Source organism: Centroberyx gerrardi, chromosome 5, assembly GCF_048128805.1.
Source record: "Centroberyx gerrardi isolate f3 chromosome 5, fCenGer3.hap1.cur.20231027, whole genome shotgun sequence".
Classification (NCBI taxonomy): domain Eukaryota; kingdom Metazoa; phylum Chordata; class Actinopteri; order Beryciformes; family Berycidae; genus Centroberyx; species Centroberyx gerrardi.
Window position 1 is genome coordinate 29655315 of NC_136001.1, and position 23082 is coordinate 29678396.

The window sequence follows — 23082 nt, forward strand, 5'->3', positions numbered from 1 at the left end:
TCCGTTTTGGCTGATGTTAAAGCTGTGATGGAAAGAGCAAATATGTGGGTCAGCATTTCTTTCTGTTTATCCAGCAGCTTGCTCTCTTTAATCCAAGATGTGGGATCTGCGAACACGGTCTCCCCACCTGCTGAACTCTGATTTCTGGAACGATCAATACGCCTGCCTCCGAGGTTTCTTGCACCAAACGCAGGAGATGCATTTATTTTAATTTAGGTCACACTCAAATCAGGCACTAGAAGTCGAGGTTCGTACGCCTGATGCAATTTACAAAGACTTCCCATAAACAGCTCTCTGAATTGAGTTTCAGTGTGATTGTCACGAATGGATATTTTTGCCCGCTTTTTGTAAATATGCCCATGCGAGGCACATCGGCTGGCAGATAGAGAGTGGTCCAGGCTGGTGGAACAGGTAGGAGCCCTTCAGCGCTTCTCAGTCTCCACGGTGGAAACCGCGTCGCACTCAGCCAGCGCTAGCGGGCTGCCGGAGGAGCCGCCTGCTTATCAGTTAATGGATGAGCACACTGGAATGTCGGCCTGTTCTCCGCGCTGACATTTAAACAGATGAGTCCTGCTCTCCAGCCCAAACACAGGACTGTCAAACCAATGGGGAGAAGAACACTTTCATTCCAAAGATAAAAAAAAAAAAAAAAAAAATACATGGAGGCAGCAAAGCCAAGTATGTGATCAACTAATCTCCCGGCATTCATGGTGGGGGACATCCCAGAATTGATTGCGAAAGCTTTTTTGTTTGCCTTGCATGCCATATTGTTATCTCCCATTAAAAGACTGTGTACAGAGCCTTGCACTCAGACATAAATCACGAGGCTTGGGTTCGGTCAGGCTTGAGGAGGAGTAATCAATTATACTCTACCAGACATAGAGGAAGAGGCTGAGCTTGCACCCTTGGCTACTCTCATTATCATAATCATCCCCCTTGAGTGATGTGGACTCAAACAGAGAGACCAGCAAAAGGCCCTCAGAGATGAATTCATGAACTATCAGGCCCGACAGATACCTTACCATAAGTGGCCACACATTGCTTTTTTTTAATTCAACAGTTTAAAAATAATCTCTGAATGGACAAGTAGACTATTGTAGTAATCTGACTGAAGGAAATTAGTGGTGGTGAGGTATTTAGAGGGCTTCATGCCAGTGATTGAACAGTATAGATAAACTCCAGCAAACACTAATGACATTTTAATAAAACTCGAATAGTATCCCGTTCTGACAAGCGCTCAGACATTATAAACTCACCAGTGTTTTATCTTTAATCGCCGCGTGAGATATTGTTCGAAAAAACATGCGGATCACACTCTTGAATAGTGGATTAGCAAATGAACATGACTATGAACAAATACACTCAATGCATATTAATGTTGCCCTAATCGCTGTTGCCTCATCAAAAACAAAAGGATAAAGGTTCGGTGGGAGGTGAAATGACAAAAGTGTCAGCGGAGAGACGGAGCTTGCCTTTGTCCTCGGTAATGAGGCTCTGAGCTGCTAATTGAAGGATCATATGGGACTGAGGGGAGCAGGTCCCTCTAACAGATGGTAGGAGTCTGGAGTCAGATAAATAAACCATTACCCCAGCAAGGAGATAGCGCCATGCCAGCTTCCCTGACAACTTGGTTGCAACATTAAACATAGAGTATTTATGTCAGATCTCAGTCACAAACTGATGGACCACTTTATTAGACTGAGGATGACCTAAAAACCTATGGAAGGCCCTCCACACCACAAGATGAATGTAAGGAATGGGGATTCATAACATACCTGATGATAAGAGAAAAAAACTGCTGTTAGTAAACAATCTTTGTGGTTTTGACAAGCTGATTTCATGTCGTCAGCCTTCAGCCTTGTCAGATCTGGACAGCAGGGATCTCCGCTGACTGGACTGACATATGTTTATGCCAGCTTGATGCGCTGTTGCCCTACTTGGGCTCTGGCATGCGATACTGACACAGCCCATACTTTGTTTCTTAGCCCCAGGACTTCTACTATCATTATTACAATTTGGCAAATTCAGTGTCTGACTGTGTAAAGAAACGCCTTTGTTTAAGAACTCATATCTTGAATTGAGTGTGGCCATTGACCAAGCCTAAATAAAGACAGGACCATAGCTGTCACATTATAAGAAATGGACGGGTTTGTTAATAAAAGGCATGGCAATGCTGTAGAGTTTATGTAGTGAGCATTAACTGCAACTGATTACAAGAATTAGGATGAGAATGAAAGGAGCCAGAAAGGGATTTCTACACCTAAACAGTGGGCTACATTCATACAGAATAAGCTCTACCATTAGTGTTGGGCTACAGACAATGTGTCTCTCTTGGAGAAAGTAGGTCAAATTAGAGTTTGTCCCTGGCTTGAAATTGTAAGCTTGGCCCAACCTGAACCTGAAGCACTTTTATTCAAAAACAAACTGATTGTGAAGGGTATAGCTTTTAATGAGCAACTGAAGCCCAATATTACTAATAATTTCTTAATAATAAATAGCTACTAAGACATTTTCAGTGCTGTTCAACCCAAGCCCAAACCCACTGGGTCTACCTGGGTTAAGGTCAAGTTCTAAGCCAAGCCAGGGGAACATAAGCAGAATAAAGATTCATTCACTGGATGAAGAAACTGAAGAGTTCAGACTCCCAGCGTGCACACTCTGTATCATCACCATGCCAACTAATGCTGCTGGTTATCTTCTAGTAATTGTGATGGTGCTAAAATTCATTACAAGCTTAATCCATGGCTGTTCGGCCAGTCACTAAATAAAACACGTTGTGAGCTCTTGTGTGAGATTCCTAGTTTCACCATGCTCTGCCTAGCATATCCAACACCTCTTACAAATGACAAATCCCAACAACATTTGAAAGCTCATCATATATAAAACAATAATTTATTATTTCTCTCATTTTACAAGACATCAAATTGTGTGGCTAACTAAGGATTTGTTAAGCTGTGTTATTTTGTTCGATACATGGAGTCCTAAGAAAGCAAAAGCGACTACAATGTGCTTCAACAATAAACACAGATATTTCAATTTAAACAACATGTGAGGAATGTCTTCCTCTCACCATACATACACAATGACATTACGTTATGATGGTAGTCTACAGTATGTAACAGATGGTACATCGCTGGTGGTAACTTTAGAAAAACAGCACCGTTGGAGAGATATTCAAACTAAAAAAGTGGATTTGTTAAAAAACATTGTATTTTTTTTAATTTACAAAAGTCCTCTTGAAAAGGATTACGTGTTTGACCTTGCAGGGAAATAACATTGTTTCTTTCAATAAGCATAAAGTATGCATAACAGTAAAATACTGATAAGAGATATTTGTTAAGAACAAAATAAAACAAAAGTGTAAATGTTGGATGTTTACTTATGGCACACGGTCTTTACACACTTTCGAAACCTTCCAAAACTCTGATATTGTATTTTTTCCAATATTATTCAAAAGAACAAGCACAAAGGTAGAAAAGGTTATTGAAAGCATTTGAAAAACAGTTTCAAAATCATCCTCATTGCCATGTCCGAAAAAGTCTGACCATAGAGCACTTAATGGACCTTCTCTTGACCGCTGTAGGGGCAAATGTTCCTTCAGAAAAGGCTTTTCTTGTTTCCTATTTACAAAATGTTGCCACATTGAACGAGGCAGGAATCTCTACCCCAATTGGTAGTGTCCTATGTACAGTACATTACACACAGTCCCTCCTCCTCAGGCTGGCCTGGACCTGAACCTAGAGCCGGACCTAGACCGTGGTCACAGACAGGAGCGAGTTGTAAACCCTCGTGCCGTCTGGCGACTTGGTACCGTGGGTCAGCAGTTCCTGGATGGTCATCCAGTTGTCAAAGATTTTCTTGTTCCTCTTCTTCATCATCTTTTTGTGGCTCAGTTCGATGATGTTGGGCTCCTTTTTGTCTTCCTGGCTGGCTTGCTCCTTCAAACAGTCGGCTCGGCTCTGCTTCATGAACTCGCGGCGCTGCCTCTGCTCCTTGGCGCGGACGGCGTGCTGCTTCCTCTCTTCCTTGCTCCAGTAGCGGCCCATCTTCAGCTCGCTGATGGCGTCGTCGTCCGTGGTCATGCCGCTGCGCTCCTCGCGGATACGCAGGGCGCGCTCCCTCAGCAGCTTGTCCCGCACGGGCCGCTTGGTGATGTAGCGCGTGCCGTCGCTGCGGATCTTCACCTTCCACTCCATCTTGGGCTCCAGGTCGCCGGGAGAGACGGGGTCCCGGCACATGCTGACCAGGCTCATCTGGCTCTGGGCGTACTCTACGGCGGACTTCTGCTGGATCAGCTGCATGTAGCTCTGGTAGTGCTGCGCGTGGGCTGGGATGTGGGCGTGCTTGTAAGGTGAATGTGGCTGGGAAAGCATGGAGCTCCGCCCCGCCTTACTGGACTCTCCCAGCTTCCTCTCCTTGCCCTCTACCTGCAGGGCTCCATCTGGATCCTTGGAGGACGCCCTGCTTCGGCTGGGGCCGCCGGCCTCCTGGACGGGGGACAGGAGGGGCTTGAGGATCCTGCCGTTGGCGCCGGCGGAGCCCGAGGCCCCGGCCGGACCCTGGTTCTCCGCTCCCCGACGAAGGGAGTTGTCCGGAGACAGCTCCAAGGTGAGAGGGGTGCTGCGGCAGCTCTCGCCGGTGTTGTAGGCGCTGGAGCTGTCCTTGTCCGATTTCTCCGGCAGCTCGGTGATGTCGGAGAGCTCGTGGCGGCGCGCGTCGATGCTGGTGTTGTAGTTGCGGAAGCCGCTGTTGTGGAGCATCCAGGACTCGCGGTACTGCTCCCTCAGCTGCTGCATCTTGTGGGCACGGACGATATTCAGGCACTCCAGCTCGATGGTGCGCAGCTCCTCGTTGAGCAGCTCCAGCTCTTTGTCCACGCCCTCCTGGTCCTGGCCTCCGGCCCCGCCGCCCTGGCAGTACAGCCCCTGGCCTCCGGTGTTCCTCACTTGGCACTTGAGCTCCAGGAGTTCTCGGAAGCGCTCGCACTCGTCCGCCGGGATGCCGAGGAAGTCCGTGTCGGCGTAGTCGGCGGAGATGAAGGACTCGCTGCTGAAGGGCAGGTCGGTGCTGCCCAGGGTGTCCTGGCTGTACGTCAGCTTCCTGCAGCTGCCCAGCGTGTTGGAGGCCGTGGTCTGGTCGTCGCCGAGGTTCTCCTGCTCCGAGCTCTCGTCGTTCCGCGTGCTCTCGTCGGTGCGCCCCACCCCGCTGTCCTTCTCATGGTGGTTGGATAGCAGCGTGGCTGTGTCTGTGGTGCCGCCATCCTCCTCATGCTTCTTCTGGAACAACAGACAACAAAATGGCTAAGAAATACAGTTGCATTCATGCAGAAAGGCATTGCATTTAATGTGGATAGCAATACTGCAATTAAATTGATATAATTATACTGTAGATACTGGTTTGTAATTATAGTGGGTGATTACACAGGACACAGTGGTGATAAAACTATTTTCACAATTTCTTTTATTATTTAAGTGACAAATAAATCATCAGTATCCCTGCTGACTTTGCTTGCTTACTGGTATCATGTGTGAAATACAAAGTTGTTTTCATAACTGACTCAGTGATGAATGATGCATTATAAACAGGAAGCATATCGACTAGTGAGGGTTATGAACTGCTTGCCAACCTTGTAAACAAGAGTATACCACACAGTTGGTAATCAAAATGTGGTCAAAATGAAAATGTTGATATTTATGGTTCACTCACTTTTTTAGTAGGGATAATACAGATCTGATGATAATTTCAGTATTGTTGAAATATTAGGACTTTAGGGAGCTTTTTGATTTAAAATGGACCTAAAAACTGACTGTTCACATAGTTTTTGCAAATGAAAATGTGCTTTTCCACATGGCATCGTCACTTTTTTTTTGACAATGGAAAAAAAAAACAATTGCGAAAAACAATTGCTGAACAGCTGCTAGCCTCTGCAGATTTGGCTCACCTAAAATAATCTATAACCGAACATATGTGTTAGTGCAGATTGATTGAGCTAGTTTGCCGCTTCATGCTGTGTGTGTGTGTGTGTGTGTGTGTGTGTGTGTGTACCTGCTGCAGCATGCTGGCAGTGAACTGCATGGCCTGATGGTGCTGCTGCTCCAGCATGTCCATGTGGAGGTCATCCAGGAAGTCGTTCCTGTCATCATCCATCCAGCCCTCGTCCAGCTGATACACACAGTGGGGAGACGGGAGAGTTCATCACACGCAAATACTCAACTGACGTAAAGTTTCATTCCAAAATGGCACATCTACCATCAAAACTCCTACTCTTATAAATTGACTGTGGGCATGAAAATTAAAAAAAGGACATAAGATCACATTTTTTGTTCCAGGAGGGAAATATAGTGTTTTGGCATGAAACGCTTCATTGTCACAAATCTTCATGTTCAGTTTACACCCAGAATGACAAAAATAAATACCTGTATCTCTGGCCTGGCCACCAGTAGAGAGATATTCTGGTTCTCCTCACTGGTCAACAATGCTAGAGCGTCCTCCCGGTTCTGGATCTCAACACCATTGATCTGGAGGGACACAGGAAGGACTGATGAGAAACCTGGTCTTTGTTTCAGTTACATATCATTGCAGTTTGTAGCCTTGAAGGTTGTACATTCACATTTAATTCTAAGCAACAAGTGCAACATGGACTGAAAACGCTAAAACTGCAGATCCCAGTGTAAGGAAAAAGTAAATAAAATAGTTTTTGTTTTCCCGGGACATTCATGAATCATTCATCAGCAAGTAACCGCAGTTCCTGCAGAGCTCACAGACAGCTTACCTGGATGATTTTGTCCCCTTCTCTAATTCTGCCGTCCTTTGCAGCAATGCTGTTTGGATCAATCTAAAGTAAACACAGAATACGGTTGTTAACACTGGATGACTTTTTCCCACCCCGAGATTACTCTTTCTACATTTTCCATTTAGATTCTCTTATTCACTCTTACTCTTATGCAAAGGTCAGGGCCTCTGTGCCCTTGCAATATTCCTGTGAGTGTAGAGCTATCATGTAAGAGCCGGGAATAGAAATACATTTAAAGTGAAGGAGAGAGGTGAAAGGGATTTCTTTAGAGAGCGAGTAGTGTGAGTAGAGGGAAATGTGAGGTACTTCTTGAAGTATCTGTTTCTACCAAACAGCATCATTCTTGAAGATTTTGTAGTTGCCATTTACTGTATAGATTTCAGAGCCTCATACCTCACTAACGTAGATCCCGGTCTCATCCTCATCATCAGTCCTGTAGCAGACCGTCAGGCCGAGCTTGTCTTGGATATTGATTCGGTACAAGTCTACTTCCTGGAAAGACACAAGAACACAAACTCCAGGTTACATCCCATCCATGTTACATGATTTTTTTTTTTTCAAAATTGAGCGTAGAATTGTTTTATGTTTTCTGATGTTTTCCTGGGCGCACAAAATATATCGACTACGAAATGGGGATCATAGAGCAACGGTGATCCATCAATCACTGTAATGAATCTTTCAGCTGGACGCAGGGAAGCCGCCGCGTCTCTCAGAAGCCCGCTGACAGCATGAGAGATGACACAGTGGCCCGCAGACGGGCAGAGTCCCGTTTTTCACTTGTCAACACCTGTAATCTCAGAGATACAGATAAAGATACGAGCTGCGCTGCTCTTCGGGGGCAGGGGACGGGCTCCGAGAGGGTTAAACCCCCCAAAACTGTTCCGAAGTGCGGCAGCTGACTACTGAAAGCTCCTCTAATCTGCTGCAAAGCAGACTGCTTCCCGGTTTCAGGCATAAATGCTCTGAGGGAATTTCCAAAACATACAGAACATACAGTAAATGTGCTGTACACACCCTGCAAACGGTGAGGTTTCATTTGCACACAAAGCTTTTTAATCTAATCGACTCGCTTTAATAACTCACTACCTAAAACACCCTCTGTGACCCTCCTTACCCGTCATCTGGATTCATGTCCAGACTAGTTTGTGCCTTTGTTGTGGCACTGCAGCATAAGCTCTTTAAATGTTGTGTAATGTTGTTATGCAAATGCAGCCGCCAGCAGTCAGGAGCGGGTGATAAGCCTCGGAGGGCCAGTGGGCGGACTGGGAAATACTTCAAAACAACGGGATGTACACTGAGAGGAAAATGTACGAAGGCGAGACACTGAATGAAACGGATGATCTGACCAAAACAGAGAAGCACCGGATCCTTCGTCACCCGTACAACTCACAAGGACTCTGGGTGTGAGGCGGTGTTTGTGTCTGCTGTGCATCTGCCCTGAACTTCACCTCTCTGCTCCCAGCCTTCATAGCTCCTCCACGGATATTAATATCGAGCAGTAGGGTGGCTGGGGTGGGGGTTGGGACGGGGTGGGGTGGGGGGGGGGTCGGCGGAGGTCAGACCGGAGGCCCGAGAGCCGCGATCCCCCGGCTCCGTCCTCATCGCGGCCTCATCCAGGCATTGTTAATGTGCATCATCAGATCCATCACCGCAGACCTATTATCTGTGCCGTCTAATTATCCGCCGCGGCTGATCCACATCGCCGAGGAGCCGGGGGGGGAAGACGTATCGGGCCTTGTCACTAATAAGTAATGATGTCACCGTTCTGCATCTGCTTGGAACAAAAAACCCGCCATCTCGATTCCTGTCTGGCCTCCGTCTCGGTGTCTTTATGCAGGGAGAGCATCAATAACTGTGATGCATCAGGAGGAGAGGGCCTGCGGTGGAGTAGCGGGGCCATTGGGCTGGAGACACAGAGGCTACCTCGGCCCCCGCTTATGGAGCAATATCGCATCGCCGTCTGGATGTACGTCTTCATTGAGGAGACAGTGGAGTGGCAGAGATGGAGATGGTGTTTTACCTCATATTCCAGCTCCTCCCGCTCTATGTCCTGCTGGATGCCCTCCAGGAAATCGTTGGGGTCGAAATAGGCGTGTCCCGGAGGATGCCTGAGAAAAGCAACAGAGAGTAAGATAGCGTTGAAAACATTGTAACTCCAAGTATTTTAACATAAATTGAAGGATGACATGTTCCTCTATGGGTTGACGAAGTTCTACAGGCCTTGGGCTTATGAAAACCTTTCAAAACCCATCGGATAAACTCTAAAATACACGGTCGTCAAGCTAAATATAGCGGTTTTTCTTAGTTCCTGAAAAGTTGACAATTTGGAGACACAATGACGATATCCTGGAAAGGAACGCAATGCTAATTCAACACAAAGAAGTGGCAAACTGATGACAGATTTAAAAAAAAGTCAAAATCAAAGAAAAAACATATTTGTCAATCTAGATTTAATTCTGCTCCTAAGACAGAAAATGACATGAAAATTAGAGAGAAAGTAATAAGGGCCCAGTGCAGAAGTCACTCCTGAATCAGATACAGCTATACCCCGAGGCTAATCACAAATTAACATGCCATGTTATTAATTTGACTCGGAAATCAATTAAAGAAATCATGATTGATCTTTGAAGAGCGGCTGCTTCCGCCACAGCGTGCGAAACGACGGACCCTGAAGGCTCCGGGGCCACACGCGCCGAAAGAATAGATGGAATTCGCGAATATGCAAATACGAAGGAACAGAAGCGTTTAAATGTGGCTGCGTGCCCCGGGAGGAGCCGCCGTCTCCGTCTCCCGTGAGTGACAGAGCTGTGAACAGTCTGGTCTGGAGAAAAGACGAGGTGTCGCTGTCTCAATTTACTGATAGGGTGAAAAGTCTCAGTGTGTCTGGGAGTGGAGTGACCTTTTCAGCATCGGCGATTTCCGAAACCAAAACTTTTCCGTCTTGTATCCTAGGTTTAAAATGGACTCTCCGGCAAAGAGAGTCTACGCTTCATCCTATATTATATATCAGCTCAGATTTCATTCCTCTGTATACCTGGGAGCGATCAAACTTCATCACAGCGTGGTGAAAATGATTTTCTACAAATCATATCTGCTCTTTATTGAGCAGTATCTAATTAATAAAAGGAAATTAAAGTTGTATCGTTGTGAAAATTCTACTTGACCTATAAATCTTCACACCTTATCTGCGATTTTTCACACAACTCCCATAACCCTTTTCTCATTTGTATGAATTTTGATAATGTCACACGACGGGAGAACATACTTCTGGGTTCTTCATCTATTACTTTAAAGAGAGGGATATAGGGATATATATATATATAGCTATATCTTTTTATGATGGTAAGATCACACATATTGCATGAGATCACATTGAAATTAATAATTCAAATAATGAATTAGGCCTATATGTCATGGCCGTGAATGTGCTGTGAGACCGGACTTGAGCCAAGCTGGTACTCACTCCTCTGGAAGCAGGTACTGCTCCAGCACGGCCATGGTGGGCGCCGAGGCAGGCAGCTTGGTGAGGGCCATAATGTGCTGGAAGGTGATGTCGGTCTGGGTGCTGATGTCCGCCAGCTGGGCGTCAGCGGCGGGGCCGGCCGGTTTGGGGCGCGGGGCCCGGCGCAGGACCTGGACCATGATGGGCTCCTTGGCGGTGCGGAAGGCCTCCACCGCCTGGTCGTGGGTGGCCTTCGACAGGTCCTTCCCATTGACCTGGATGGAGAGGGGCGACAAGCAGAGAGGGATGCATGGTTAGACACTAAATAGAAAAACCAAAGCGGTGAAGGCTGCTATCAAAGTTGAGAGAGAAGAAGATATTGAGCTTGCATACTGTATTCTGCTCACATTGCCAAAAACAACAAAATTGCTCTTCATCAAACATTGATAAGTGACATTTTCAGCACAACGCTCTTCATTAGACTGCTAGATTTTGGAAAACAACCCTTTAAGATGCAAATAAAAACTACACACATTTTGGATTCTGTTCAGCAACTGTTGCTAAAGATTCTGTTTTCGTTCTTATATTGGCTGATGGAGAAGAAATGACTCAAACAGGAGGGAAATCATGCAAACGTTTAGTTTCCCTCGGAGTCTTGACCTCTTCCGTCTAACAGGATATTCAGTACGGCAAACGATGTAATCATATCTCCGATGATTAAAGCGTCACACCGAGCGCGGAGCCCACACAAACACGGCGGCGCTATTCCATTTGAGAAAGGAGTTATTACTGCCTCAGCTTGTTTTACAGGGTCACAGCCGGACCGAGCCGAGTAAGACCTTAATTAGAAAGAGTCTCTCTTTAATTAATCAAGGTCATTAGCTGGGGCTGCATGGAGGAAGCCTCATTTAGCTAAGTAATTTCTCAGCGGAGGATAAATTTGACCTCCCGTCAGAGACAGTGGAGTGGGCGCAGCGTGTTAACCTGAGAAGATTAATTTGAGCAAGAGGCCGCCGCGTGTCGCAGAGAAGAGGCTAATTAAGTTTGGTTGAACCACTTAAGGCCTCTGTGTGCCGATGAAAGATGAGCACACACCCTGAGCCGCCGCTCTCGACGGAACGTGTCACCGGAATCCGACGAGACTCTAGAATTAAATAAAGCGTATCCGTGTCTACATGCGGAACTGTGTCATCCAAAATGTCAGACGGACGGAGGAGACGTTTGATTAAATCTGAGGATATTCGGCAAAAAAAAACAACAAAAAAAAGCAAGTGCTGCGGGAACAAAAGACGTAGGAGGAACCGATAGAGGCAGCGGTGAACTTCATTAAGATGCCAGGGTGGCGGCGGGGGAGAGACGAGAGTCTGCCGCGGCGGCCGCCTGCATATTGCGTCCCGGGTCAACACGCTGGCCCTCGGCTTATCGGGGGCTTCCACAGAGCCGCTGTTCCGCTTTCAATCACCACATCACACGGAATTTGTTGGTTTGTGATTCCTGGACGTGTCGAGAGCTTTGATAGGATCTCAGCCCGGGGCTCTTCTCATTTCACAGGCTCCACGCTCCCTCCTCCTCCCCTACACACACACACACACACACACACACACACACACACATCCAGAGCCTCCTTAAGAATGATGCTACTGTTTACAGGGACCTGTCTGAAGCAAAAGAGCTGCATCTCAAGCAAGCACGCAGTGTTGCGAGTCATTAGGCGCGTCATTAATCTTTAGCATCCCTTCTCACTCTCCCTGACATCCAACACGCATACAAGACCGTGGTTAAGGATTAATTTTCTGATAAGCATGCGGCTGCTTATTACCGTTGCCTCCGGCTGTATTTGTCTCATTCTAATTCACGGCGTAGTTTGCAGACTCAACGACGCCGCTGCATATCAGGAGTAGCAGCAATAAAAAAAAAACACATCCAGGGAATATTGTGATATCTTTATATATTTATAAAACCCCTGACTCAGACCATGCAAGAATTGAGAGTTCATATTTTCATAAAAGAAAACGCACAGTCCAAGACTAAACCCAATGTATTGAGTGTGTGCGTGTGTGTGTGTGTGTGTGTGTGTGCAGGGGAAGGAGGAAGGAAGAAGGAGAGGAGGGAACTTGATGCAGCTCAAGTCAGGAGAGGCTATGTGCCCACTAATAACCAGAGAGGATTAATGCTAATCCTGGGCCTGCAGGATAATTGGATCATCTCGAAGGGCTTAAACTTCCACTTCTTCTACATCAAAACTTGGCCAAAAAAATTAATAGCTCCACTATTTGCAGTTCGCTCTGAATAATTGGACATTGAGAAAAAGGGGAGTTCACAAAATCGATCTCACAGCAAAAAAATACCGATATCATAAGAAAACCAAAGCGGAGAAAACTGAAGATTCAAGATTATCGCCTATTCATGCAAGCAAAGAGTGGAAAATTGTCTTCAACGTTGTGTCCTGGTTCAAACAAATGTCACAATCAGCAGATAAAAAAAGACATCTATATCAAATCTTTTTTTTTTGTTGTTGTTGTTGCTGGTATGAGTTTAAATGGTGAGAATAAGGCCTTCCCACAAGCACCCGGGACCTCACCCCCTCTGCCCCGTCCGCTTCCCAGAGAGCGCTGCGACGTCGCACATCAGCTGAGAGGAATACAAGCGCCTTTGTGTCGTCTCCTCTCTCTTGAGCATGCAGGCTCAAACAGACAAACCTGGTTGCCAGGAATCCCGGGGCTACTTGAAGGCAGCGACCCAGAGACAAAGCCTTTTACCCCCTTCTTGTTGAGCCCGGAGCTTTCTGCCTCACTGCTCCCAAAGGGGGAGAGAGCCGCCTCCCAGCTGAGGAGGAGGGGGGGGGTCCCACAGCCTCCATTCACATCCCTCACCTCTTGACACAGACCGGCCCTTTGCGGCACACTGGGAAAAAACACACAACACTCCCCCCCGGCACAATACACAATGCCTGACCACCGCTGGGCTCCCGGACTCTGTAGCGTTAACCCTGCACCCCTAACACAGCGGAGTAACAGAAAACTCAATTTAAAGCTGATGCGGTAATGAACCAAAGCGACGTGTCTCTAGCCGCTGAAGCAAACAGTGCATATTTCCTCAGAGGTTATCAGCAGCTGGGTTCGCAAATACCAAACACGAGCGGGCGTCGTTGGCGCCGACGCGACACGGCGATGACTGACGCGCAGAAACGACTCTGTCAACCTTTGCCGCATCCTCGGAGAGAGGGGTCTCTGGTAAATCCGCTTTAATGACAAGAGGGCGGCGAGGCCCTACTTAAAGGAATACTAATGAGGTCTAAATCACACACGGCCGCTGTGTCGGTGCCGGGGCCGAGCCAGTGAGGAATTTACACAGCTGTGGCTTTGTTATTCGGAGCCCGATTTCTTTAATTAAAAATATCACATCCGGCCTCTGAAGCGACAGCGGTGAGCGTGAAGTCATATTTCCGCGCAGGACAACAATTCGGGATCTCGGTCGCTCCCGACACTCTTCTCGTGATAGATATGTCAGTCTTCATCCTCCGGGTAATAATTAGGGGCAGCAGGGGAGAGCCATGCCGTGATCCCCGGCTCATCCAGGCGTCCTCCCCGGAATGCAAATCAGGCCAGATTGAGACGTTGATCTGTGTGTGTGTGTGTGTGTGTGTGTGTGTGCATTTCCTATTCCCTGATTGCTGACCTGCTGCCGAAGATGCTTATCTGTAAGGCAGCAAGCGCAGTCTCTTTCATTATCTTCGGTAGACGGGGTGAGGCTGCCTCAGGTGAACTAAATGAATGTGTTATAAAACTTTTCATTCCTCATTTATTCTGCATTTAACCGGGCCGCCTCACTTGAAATCGAGATTCGAGTCCTAACAAAACAAACATTCAACAAATGACACAATACAATCCAGTCGCACGTTCCAGCGGTCAAGCAGCCGGGGACATACTTTATAAAAAGAACTGCAAGCATCATTGAAAATGTGAGATATCATTGCTTTAAAATCAATGAGGGGGAGAAAACTAGCAACAGCAACACCGGATGGGCCGAAACATAATCCACTGTACTCAGTATTATTGTATAGAAAAGGCTTTGCAGGATATTAAGCCAATTCACTGACCGCGTTGTGTAACATTAGTCTTTGATATGACCGTTCAATCAGCGCCTAATCCTTTAATAAAGCAAAGAAGAACATCATTAAAGAGCCACTGTTTCAGTTCCTCGGGGAGACGCAGTGAGGTGAACAGAGTGGAAACTCTGCCAGGCGGGCGCTCGCCTTTCAAAGGGCCGGGCAGAGAAACCCTGGGAACTTCACTCTATAGAACGAGCGCTTAAAGAGGCTGGAGAGCCGGGGCGCTCGCCTCCCTTTCTGCTCGGATACACTCCTTGAACAAATTCTTCAAAGTCTGTATTTCGGGAACAGAGAGAGGAGTGCTGACGCGATAGAGAGCGTGAAGACTTGAAGGCTTATTTTTTCGGGGGGCCTGCGCAGCGTTTGAGTGGCAGTCTGAATGTGGGTCACTCGGCTTGAAAACCGCAGTTAATCCCCCTTTTATTTCACATTTAACCATTTTCATAAGAAAGAGAAGGAACTCGCAGGAACAGGCGGCGGGGTCTCGCTCGGTGTGTGTGTGTGCGTGCGCGTGCGGGTGCGACTCTATGTGTGTATTTAAATGTGTACATATTGTTCTTTTAACTGACTGGACAGGAAAGTCTCCATGGTGTGAGACTTAAAAACACAGCAGACTTTATTTACCACAGCGTGCGAGCTTACTGAGGATTACAGAACAAACAGCTAGAAACTTAATGCTGGCTGAAAGAGACACCACTGTTTAGTTTCACCTAATCTGATTTAAGCATGGGACATTGTGTTATCCACAGTTGATCAATTAAGCACCCAAATCACTTCCGGTACGCTTTCTGCTGCCATTCTCTGCTCCAACGAGCCAATGTTTAGCTTTCTTTTTTACTTTTAACAATCCCTTTTTTTTTAATGAAATATCACTCATCTAAAAATGGAAAAAGGACCGGATGGTTCTTCATTACTAACACACTCGTAAAACTTCCTTTAGCGCCGCACCCTCCAGCCCATCTGTGAGCCAATCCAAACCCTCCCAGCTGGGCATCATTCGGAGAAAAACAGTGATTCACACACACAACCCAAATCCACAGACAAAAACTTTGAATTGAATACAGGCAGTATTCCAAAGTCTCCCTTAGGGGCAAGCTTCCCAGTCTCCCAGCTAGTTTTTAAGTGGGAGGCAACATGAGAGCCAGGTACATGCAGTAGTGTTGGCAGTAACACACACCGTATCACACAACGGTCCGAACTGATTGTAGAGGGAAAATGTACTACATGCTGCATTTTAACATCAGTAAATCATCACCATGTTAACTTGGAGACACAAAATTACCATAAACAATAAACAAATGGACCACTGCTGAGAAGCCTCTACACTGCGTTTTACATTGTGTGCCACTGGGTTGGATTTCGTGGGAAATCAGCTGGATTGCTTTACCAACATGTTTGTCCTCTTCAGTAAAGCAGAAGAGAGAAAAACAAAGAGAGAAAACAAATGCACAATTAGTGACTTCAGGGAGGGAGAGGGGAGGACATCCTCTTTAGTAACTCTTTCTTTTGGGGGAAATATGGTCTTAATTTTGACTCGCACAAACAATACAACTGGTGTGAGATAGACAGTAGAGGCTACCAAATCATCTTGACCATGGTCTCATTTGTTTACAGTAATTATACCAAGCTATCACAATTAATGACAGTAATATGTTGAAAAATGCTACATGTAGCACCTTTAAGGGAGGGTGCAGCTCTTGGGGAAAGTAACATCAGCTGCGTTGTGTCACCCTTCATCAGGACCATTATCTCACTCCACTACCCCGGGCATCCCCTCCCCGTCCAGCCTCAGCAGCTCAAGACACACACACACTGAAACACACACACACACACTGAAACACACACACACACAGACACAGACACAAACCCACACATACCTATTCCCTGTGAGCGCCGACAGAACACTGAGCTCTACACCAGAGCCAAGTCTGTTTGTTCAAGTCAGCAAAGTCAAGTTTGCTCCGGCGGCGATCAAACAGACACGCTCTGTGCAGTTTTCACAGCACAACACAGAGAAACACACCATCAGATGTGAGAGAAGAGGAACAAAAGGGGGCAAAAGTGGGCTACATTCATGATCACACAGCACGAACAAAATAGCGCACAGCCAAGCAACGCACTGACTGCAGTAATAAAGGAAGGATGGTCGCCTCTCCACAGAAGGATGATAGCTCTCTCCCAGGTGGCATCCACAGACCAGACTGCAACACACTCCGGTCACCATTACTGACACATAATGCCAGGAGAGGAAGAGGAGGGGCTCCTGGGTGAACAAGCTGCTGGAGGAGGCTCCTTTTTCCAGCCTGATAATGAGAAATAATGATCCTCAATCATCTGCATTCAAATGTCCCCAGCAACTTGGAGCTATTTAATAGCTCCTCATAGCCCACTGTGTAGATGTTTTATTCATTACGGGGTGTATCCACACACACACACATACACACACACACACGCTGGGAACTTGTAGCCTTATTCACAAGGTGCATGGATGCTAATGATATAATCAGCTAACTCTTAATCATGTACTGTGGCTATCATGCTCATGTATTGCTGATCTTTCTTTGTGGCTGTGTCCGTTATACAAAAATAAAATGTTTAGAAAACAGCTGATTTGTGCAGATCAAGCGTACTCTATTATGGGAAAAGCCTCTTTAAGACCCCATAACAACAACGGCTATTCTTTGTTATCCACTGCAATTCTGCGAGGTCGACCCTTAATCTCCTGATGCGTCTGCACACAGTTAAAACCATATAACAATCCCATTCAAGCCTCCTTGTAAAGGGATCAGGCGGACTCGTCTGTACAGGGCGGCACAAACTAACATCTGCGACTCCCATATGGGTCGCAATTGTGACGTCTTTCTATTTTAGGAAATGGACTTGGGCTTTATGGCAAATGCAATAATCTCCGTGTCGCTGGTATAACCTCTATGTGGTATTGTCTGCTGGCTGTCGGAGGATCTGAGATTACAAGTGCTGTCATGCAGGGGTAAATGAGGAGCTATGGTTTACAATGAAAGACTCATGGGACTTCTTAATTGTGACTGACATGGTCCATGGGCATAACACTAAGCCACTGGACATCTGACATTGTTTGGACGTTACATCTATGTTGAGGGACGTCTATATGTGGCCCGTTTTCATATATTTAGTCTGGCAGCTGCTGTAGTGTCAGCTGAAATCCTTTTAAATCTACTTTCTAACTTTGCCTGAATTGAAGGATTACATGGTCCCTCTATAGGTTGAGAAAATGTTATGAAACCCTTTCCAAACCCATCGATAAATTCAAAAACGCACTCTGCTGTGTCTTAATTCCTGAAAAACTGACATTCTGTAGATGCCAGGCTTTCATCTAACAGCAATGTTTTTTTTCACTATGCTTTCAAAGCCCTTTGCTAATATTTGGACAATCACTGCTGCTTTTCACCGTTTTGCTTGCTGCTTTGTCACCGTACTGTTCTGCCTCTGCGGCGCCTGCGATCTCTCTCTGCCATTTGCCGGACTGACAGTAAGTACACGGGCTCCTGCGAGGGCTCCCCTGTGGCCGCCAGCCACCTGCTCCAGTGTTTAACAGATGTGACGGCGCACCGGGGCCGATCTTAGCCGTTATTAAAAACACACAGTGTCAGGCTCCGCCGGCCTCGCTCGGCGCTGGCGATCCCCCGCTTTTGTCTCTGTACGCCGCCTCTGTCAAGCCTCATTACGAGGCGAGGGCCGAGCGGAGCGGGTCGCATCTCCGCGAGTTCCCTTTGGTCGTGGCCGCTTTGATGACAGGGGTCTCTGACAGCGGTAGTGTGTGTGTGTGTGTGTGTGTATGGGGGGGAGGAGGGGGGGGTTCAGAGCTGTCTTGTACAAATATTTCCATCTCATTTTTCTGTCTGTCTGGTCCAAAGGATGTCACACTGAGACCATCTGGCGCGGTGACAACTCGGCTTCTCGAACCGAGCGTGACATCTCCGCAGCCTTCGCTCAGAAATATAGCCTAATTAGGAAACTGGCACTTCCACACAGCTTCAGATAGGAAATGTTCAAGCGGGCTCATTTGTAGACTCCCGTTTCCTCCGCAGATCAATCGTTTTCGCTTTAAGACGCCGTTCCTCCGCGGCGAGCATCGGAGGGAGAAAAACAGACAGAGGAAGAGAGAGAGAGAGAGAGAGAGATGCAGAGAAAGAGACTGAGACAGAGAGACTTAGCAGAGCCGGAGGACTTAGCAGAAACAATAGCCCAGATCAGACCAGAGCCTCAATAGCCTTGTGTCGAGGCTCTAATTAAGCTCTGGGCCTCGCAAGAGCCGCAGCGAGGCGCCACGGCCATTACAGAGTGTTTCTGGAGAGATTAGGAGCCCTAGGACTGTCAAACAGAGTTTCCAAGGCCTCTACCTTAAACTGCCTGACAAAAGCAGCTGAGCTTACAACTCCGCATGGTGCTTACCTTCAGCTTTGAAGAAAGGACCGAAAGGTTCACTGCTGTCAGAGGGGTCAAGTTTAAAAGGGAGGCTGCCGCAGCTCAGAGCTTTAATGATCATGACTGAAAGAGAAAACAGTTTTCTAGCTTGCTCTGCTGGCTGCATCTAACAGACATGAACGATGTTTGATATGTGGCTTTATTGAAAATCGATATCCTAAATCCTAAATTTTCATGGTTGCAATACCCCAAAGTAAATGATGTATGCAGATGGCCATAGCAAATTACACAATCAGCCCTTTTTTTTTTTAAGATGATTTCAAAATAGACTGCTGAAGTTACAACTAACCACACTCAAATGACTCCTAATTCTGCCAGGATGAATAAAGTGCCTCCAGGATAAAACCCAAGATCCAGTCTTTTGCAAAATGGTGCAAAACAAGATATTCCATGCTTCTAACACAGGAGTTGGCGCTAAGGTGCGTAATGAACTGGAAAGATTTCAAGCGTTCATGGATTATTAAGCCCCCCGGAGAGCTGACAGGGAGGGCAGAGCAGGCAGTGTGCCAGGCTCTCTCTTGCTTGTATTATCAGTAAGACGAACCGAGACTCGCGCCCGATCCCACCTACTGTACGGACGCGCTGGCGCACACCTCGTTCATCACCGCCCACCGCAAGCAGCCGCGGCAGAGCTCGCACCGCAGGAACGCTCCACCCAGCCGACGAACAGAAAAGGTTTACGCATGAGCCGCCGTCCTGTGGCCGCGGCCAAGAGGAAGCCCGGCATCACGAACACTTCATTATCCTCTCAGTTAGAGCCGCTGCTGATGGCTGATGATTAACTCAACTCTCTCACCATTGCCTGATGACGACCAAAAATAGAGCCATCCAAACTACATCCAGCTGACTAAGAGGAAAACTTTTATGCACCCGAGAAGGACTTTTTGTTTTTACACTTTGTGGTGGAGCAAGATCAGAAAATGATGTATGCTGCACTGAGATCAGATGAGGAAGTGTGGCTGTTGAATGGGGTGTTTAATGTTGCTATGCTGTGAAACAAAGTTTTGGGGGAAAGAAATGGCTTTTTGCAAGCTTATTCACCTTTGTTAGAGCGTATATAAATTGCATTTGGACTTGCGGTGAGGACTAGCTGATAGTTTTTATCTGCAAGATTGCTTTTCTGACAAAAAAGTGAAAAATGACCACCGATGGCCAAAATTAGAAGATAAAAAAAAGAAGGTGCCCGAGCCAAAAATGGGCTGGCACGACAAATGCTTTGGTCAGTCAGGGAGCCTCTTTGTATTGGCAATAATATCTTTGAGATAGGAGAACGACTGCATCATTTCTTTGGGTTCAGTTCAGCGGAGGTGCGTCGGAAAGCGTCCGGGTGAATCGCACGCCGTGTTATCAGGCGAGGCGGCCGATTGGCTCGTCTGAGGTTCAGCAGAAGGACAAATGACTTTTAATGGGAAGCGCCAGCGGACCGGCTTTGTCTGCCCGGACCTGGCCGTGGCAGAGGGAGGAACAGGCAAATGTGAAGACTGCCATAAGAACAGCGATGACACTCTCAACGGCCTGTCAATCCAGAATCACTGACAGGCGATGTGACACAAACAGAACAAAGGAGCTGACCGGCCTTTTGCATACACCGTCCTTTAGCTGTCATTTGTGGTCGGTTGGGGGTGGGAGTGGGAGCGGGGGAGGCTTTCTGATCCCAATATCAGCTGGTGGGTTTACAGCCATAATCCATTTAGCATGCCGCTCCATACAACCATCCTCTTCTCTTTGAGACAAGCCAAAACCTTTTAGCCTTTTTTTCTTTTTTTTTTTTCTCTCTGAACAGACCTGGCATGATCAAAGCAGGACTATTTGCAGACACAATGTCAAGACTCCCCCTGTTATCTTCCCCTGATGGAAGGGAGCTGTTTTTTTCTTTTTTTGTTTTGGAGGGGAAAAGGGGAGGGGGGGGGGGGGGGGGGGAGGGGGAGGGGGGGGGCGATAATGAGAGAGATCCACAGCGAGATTGATCATTACGTTCATTTAAACCAGCCACCGGCCGCCCGGCACCCCGCGCAGTAAATGGAGATGTAATTTGGTGTGATAGGAGGATAACACTTGGCTGGGGTCCATTATGGATGAAAAGAGGGAGAAAAACAGACTCGAGCGCGCTACAGAAACCGGTCCTCAAAGAGCCGCAACGAAGTCTGTCGGAGTTGTGCACTGCGCGCTGAGATTTGTCTGCTGTCAAGACGGGCCAGTGTTTTCACTCATTAGACAGGGCCGGCGCTCCAGTCCAAACACTCTCAGATGAATAAACCATCGCTTTGAGAATGTCGTTTCAATTAAATTTGACACTGAGCAAAAGCCTGCAAAAAAGAGGAGAGACCGGCAGAATAGGTTTTGGTCTGAAGCACCACATGCCAGACAGAGCAAGTGCTATCAAATTTTTCTCCTGAGTTCAATATGAAAACATGTTCCTTTTCATTCTAAAATCTACAACCAGCTGATGTGGGACAACAGAGTTTGCCAAACTCCGCCAAATGCGAGCACAACTCGGTCAAAAAAATCCTCCTTAGGTGCACGGCCAAAGATTAATACATGAAGAAAGAAAAGCCAGCACTCTTAATGTCCTTTTATCACATATTATTATTACAACAGAGTTTGCACCCTGCAGGACACGGCTGGTTCATACTGAGTTCATCTGAGGACAGATAGGACTCAGTGAACAGCAAGGTGGCAGATGACTCTGAAGAACCATATGGTTCATCACTCGGCAACTTTCAAGTTAGTGGCCAAAGCATGAATCCCGGGCAAAGAAAATCCCATTCCATCATTTTCAACACGAGCCCCTTCAACTGTGGCCATTTTTTTCCCCCACAGGAAATCAAGAAATCCCTTCATGGTTTACTTATGGAGAGCTTTTCTGCATATCCTTTCCAAACAAATCTAGCAAGCAAATGAAAATATCCTCCACAGCGAGCGCATTATGAATATCAGGATGGTACCTGAGAATTGTTTAAACAGATAAACTAAACAAACTTTGTCTTGGCATGCAAAGCGCTACTTCTCTCTCTCGCGCTCTCGTGTGAAAACATTCTTCCTATTTGTTAATGAAGTATCCGTAACGCGCCTGGCCTACTTTCTTTGGCGAAAAAGAAAAAAAAGAAAAAAAGTGCTAAATAAGCACTCGAGTGTTAAATATAAACTTAAGCGAAAGTCAAACGGGGGTTAAAAGGCGGAGAGGTCCGAATCAGCATTCGGCTGACAATGAGGGAGGTGGGCAGCGATCGGCACACACTAGCAGACGCATTGAGAGAGCTGTCACCTCTTCATCACCCCCTCCTTTAAGAGCAGCGCACCACCTCTCGCTGACCCCTCCGGCCAGAGTTCAGGCTGCTCAGCTGCGGCCGGCGACCGCTCCGCTCCGCTCATCCAGCTCCCCTCAGGGACATGAGCAGCATGTTGAAGTCCAAAGACCAAACTCGGCTACACTTTAACAAAAATCGGAAGAATACGATACCCGTGCACAAGAAAACAAAATATTAAATCCCGGAAACTGATGGTGTCTCCTGAAAACTAGCCAAAGTACACCCAGAAATGACAACAAAACAGCCTAAAAACACCATAAAAACACTTGTAATTTTGCCATTTTGTGATTTTTTTTTGAGAAAGCTGCTCTGCATGAGGCTTGGTCACAGTACCTGGCAGACTTCATAGAGTAGTTTGTATTGCTCCTCGGGCTTCCGCAGGGTACAGAGGCTGCATCCCATGGTGGAGGAGATCACACCATCCAGGCTTCCCCTCCAGCCACACAGGCAGGAAGACAGAAGCAGATCTCTTCTTCTTCTTCTTCTTCTTCTTCCACTTCTTCTTCTTCTTCTTCTCCTCTCTGAACTGACTCACATGGAGCCTGCTTCCCTCTGTCTTTCTCTGCTGTCTCTCTCTCCCACTACCGGTCAAGGAAATGGCTGTGGCTGACAGGATTTACTCCCCCCCCCCCCCCCTGCTTGTGCCAGAGTGTGTCTGAACGGGAGCACACACACACACTCTCTGCTCTCAGTGTGTCTCTTTCTAACTCTCACACACACACACACTGCCCCCCCCTTCACCTCACACACACACACACACGCTCCCTCCCTCCTTCTCCGACGCTCTGCTGCTTTCTGCTGAGCCTACGGAGGCCAGTGCCAAAGCACGGCTATATACGCACACCCCCTCATGTTTATTAAGCAGCCGCTCATCGAATATTCATGAAGGGGCTAACTCATGAATGGGGTTTAAGGAAGGGGGGACGAGGGGACGGGGGGGGGGGGGGGGACTGAGATTATACCA

General features: G+C 47.0%; 1 protein-coding gene across 1 annotated transcript in view; it reads right to left on the reverse strand.

Moving 5' to 3' along the window:
• Positions 1–2907: 2907 nt before the first annotated feature.
• pdzrn3b (PDZ domain containing RING finger 3b) overlaps positions 2908–23082 on the reverse strand; it is an 89319-nt gene continuing 69144 nt past the window's right edge. The window contains exons 4-10 of the mRNA XM_071919942.2: positions 10257–10510; positions 8814–8901; positions 7187–7285; positions 6773–6835; positions 6417–6518; positions 6046–6162; positions 2908–5276 (exon numbers count right to left, since the gene is read on the reverse strand). Of these exons, the coding sequence (XP_071776043.1) occupies positions 3750–5276; positions 6046–6162; positions 6417–6518; positions 6773–6835; positions 7187–7285; positions 8814–8901; positions 10257–10510 (2250 nt within the window). The 3' untranslated portion in view covers positions 2908–3749. The remainder of the gene's footprint in view (positions 5277–6045; positions 6163–6416; positions 6519–6772; positions 6836–7186; positions 7286–8813; positions 8902–10256; positions 10511–23082) is intronic.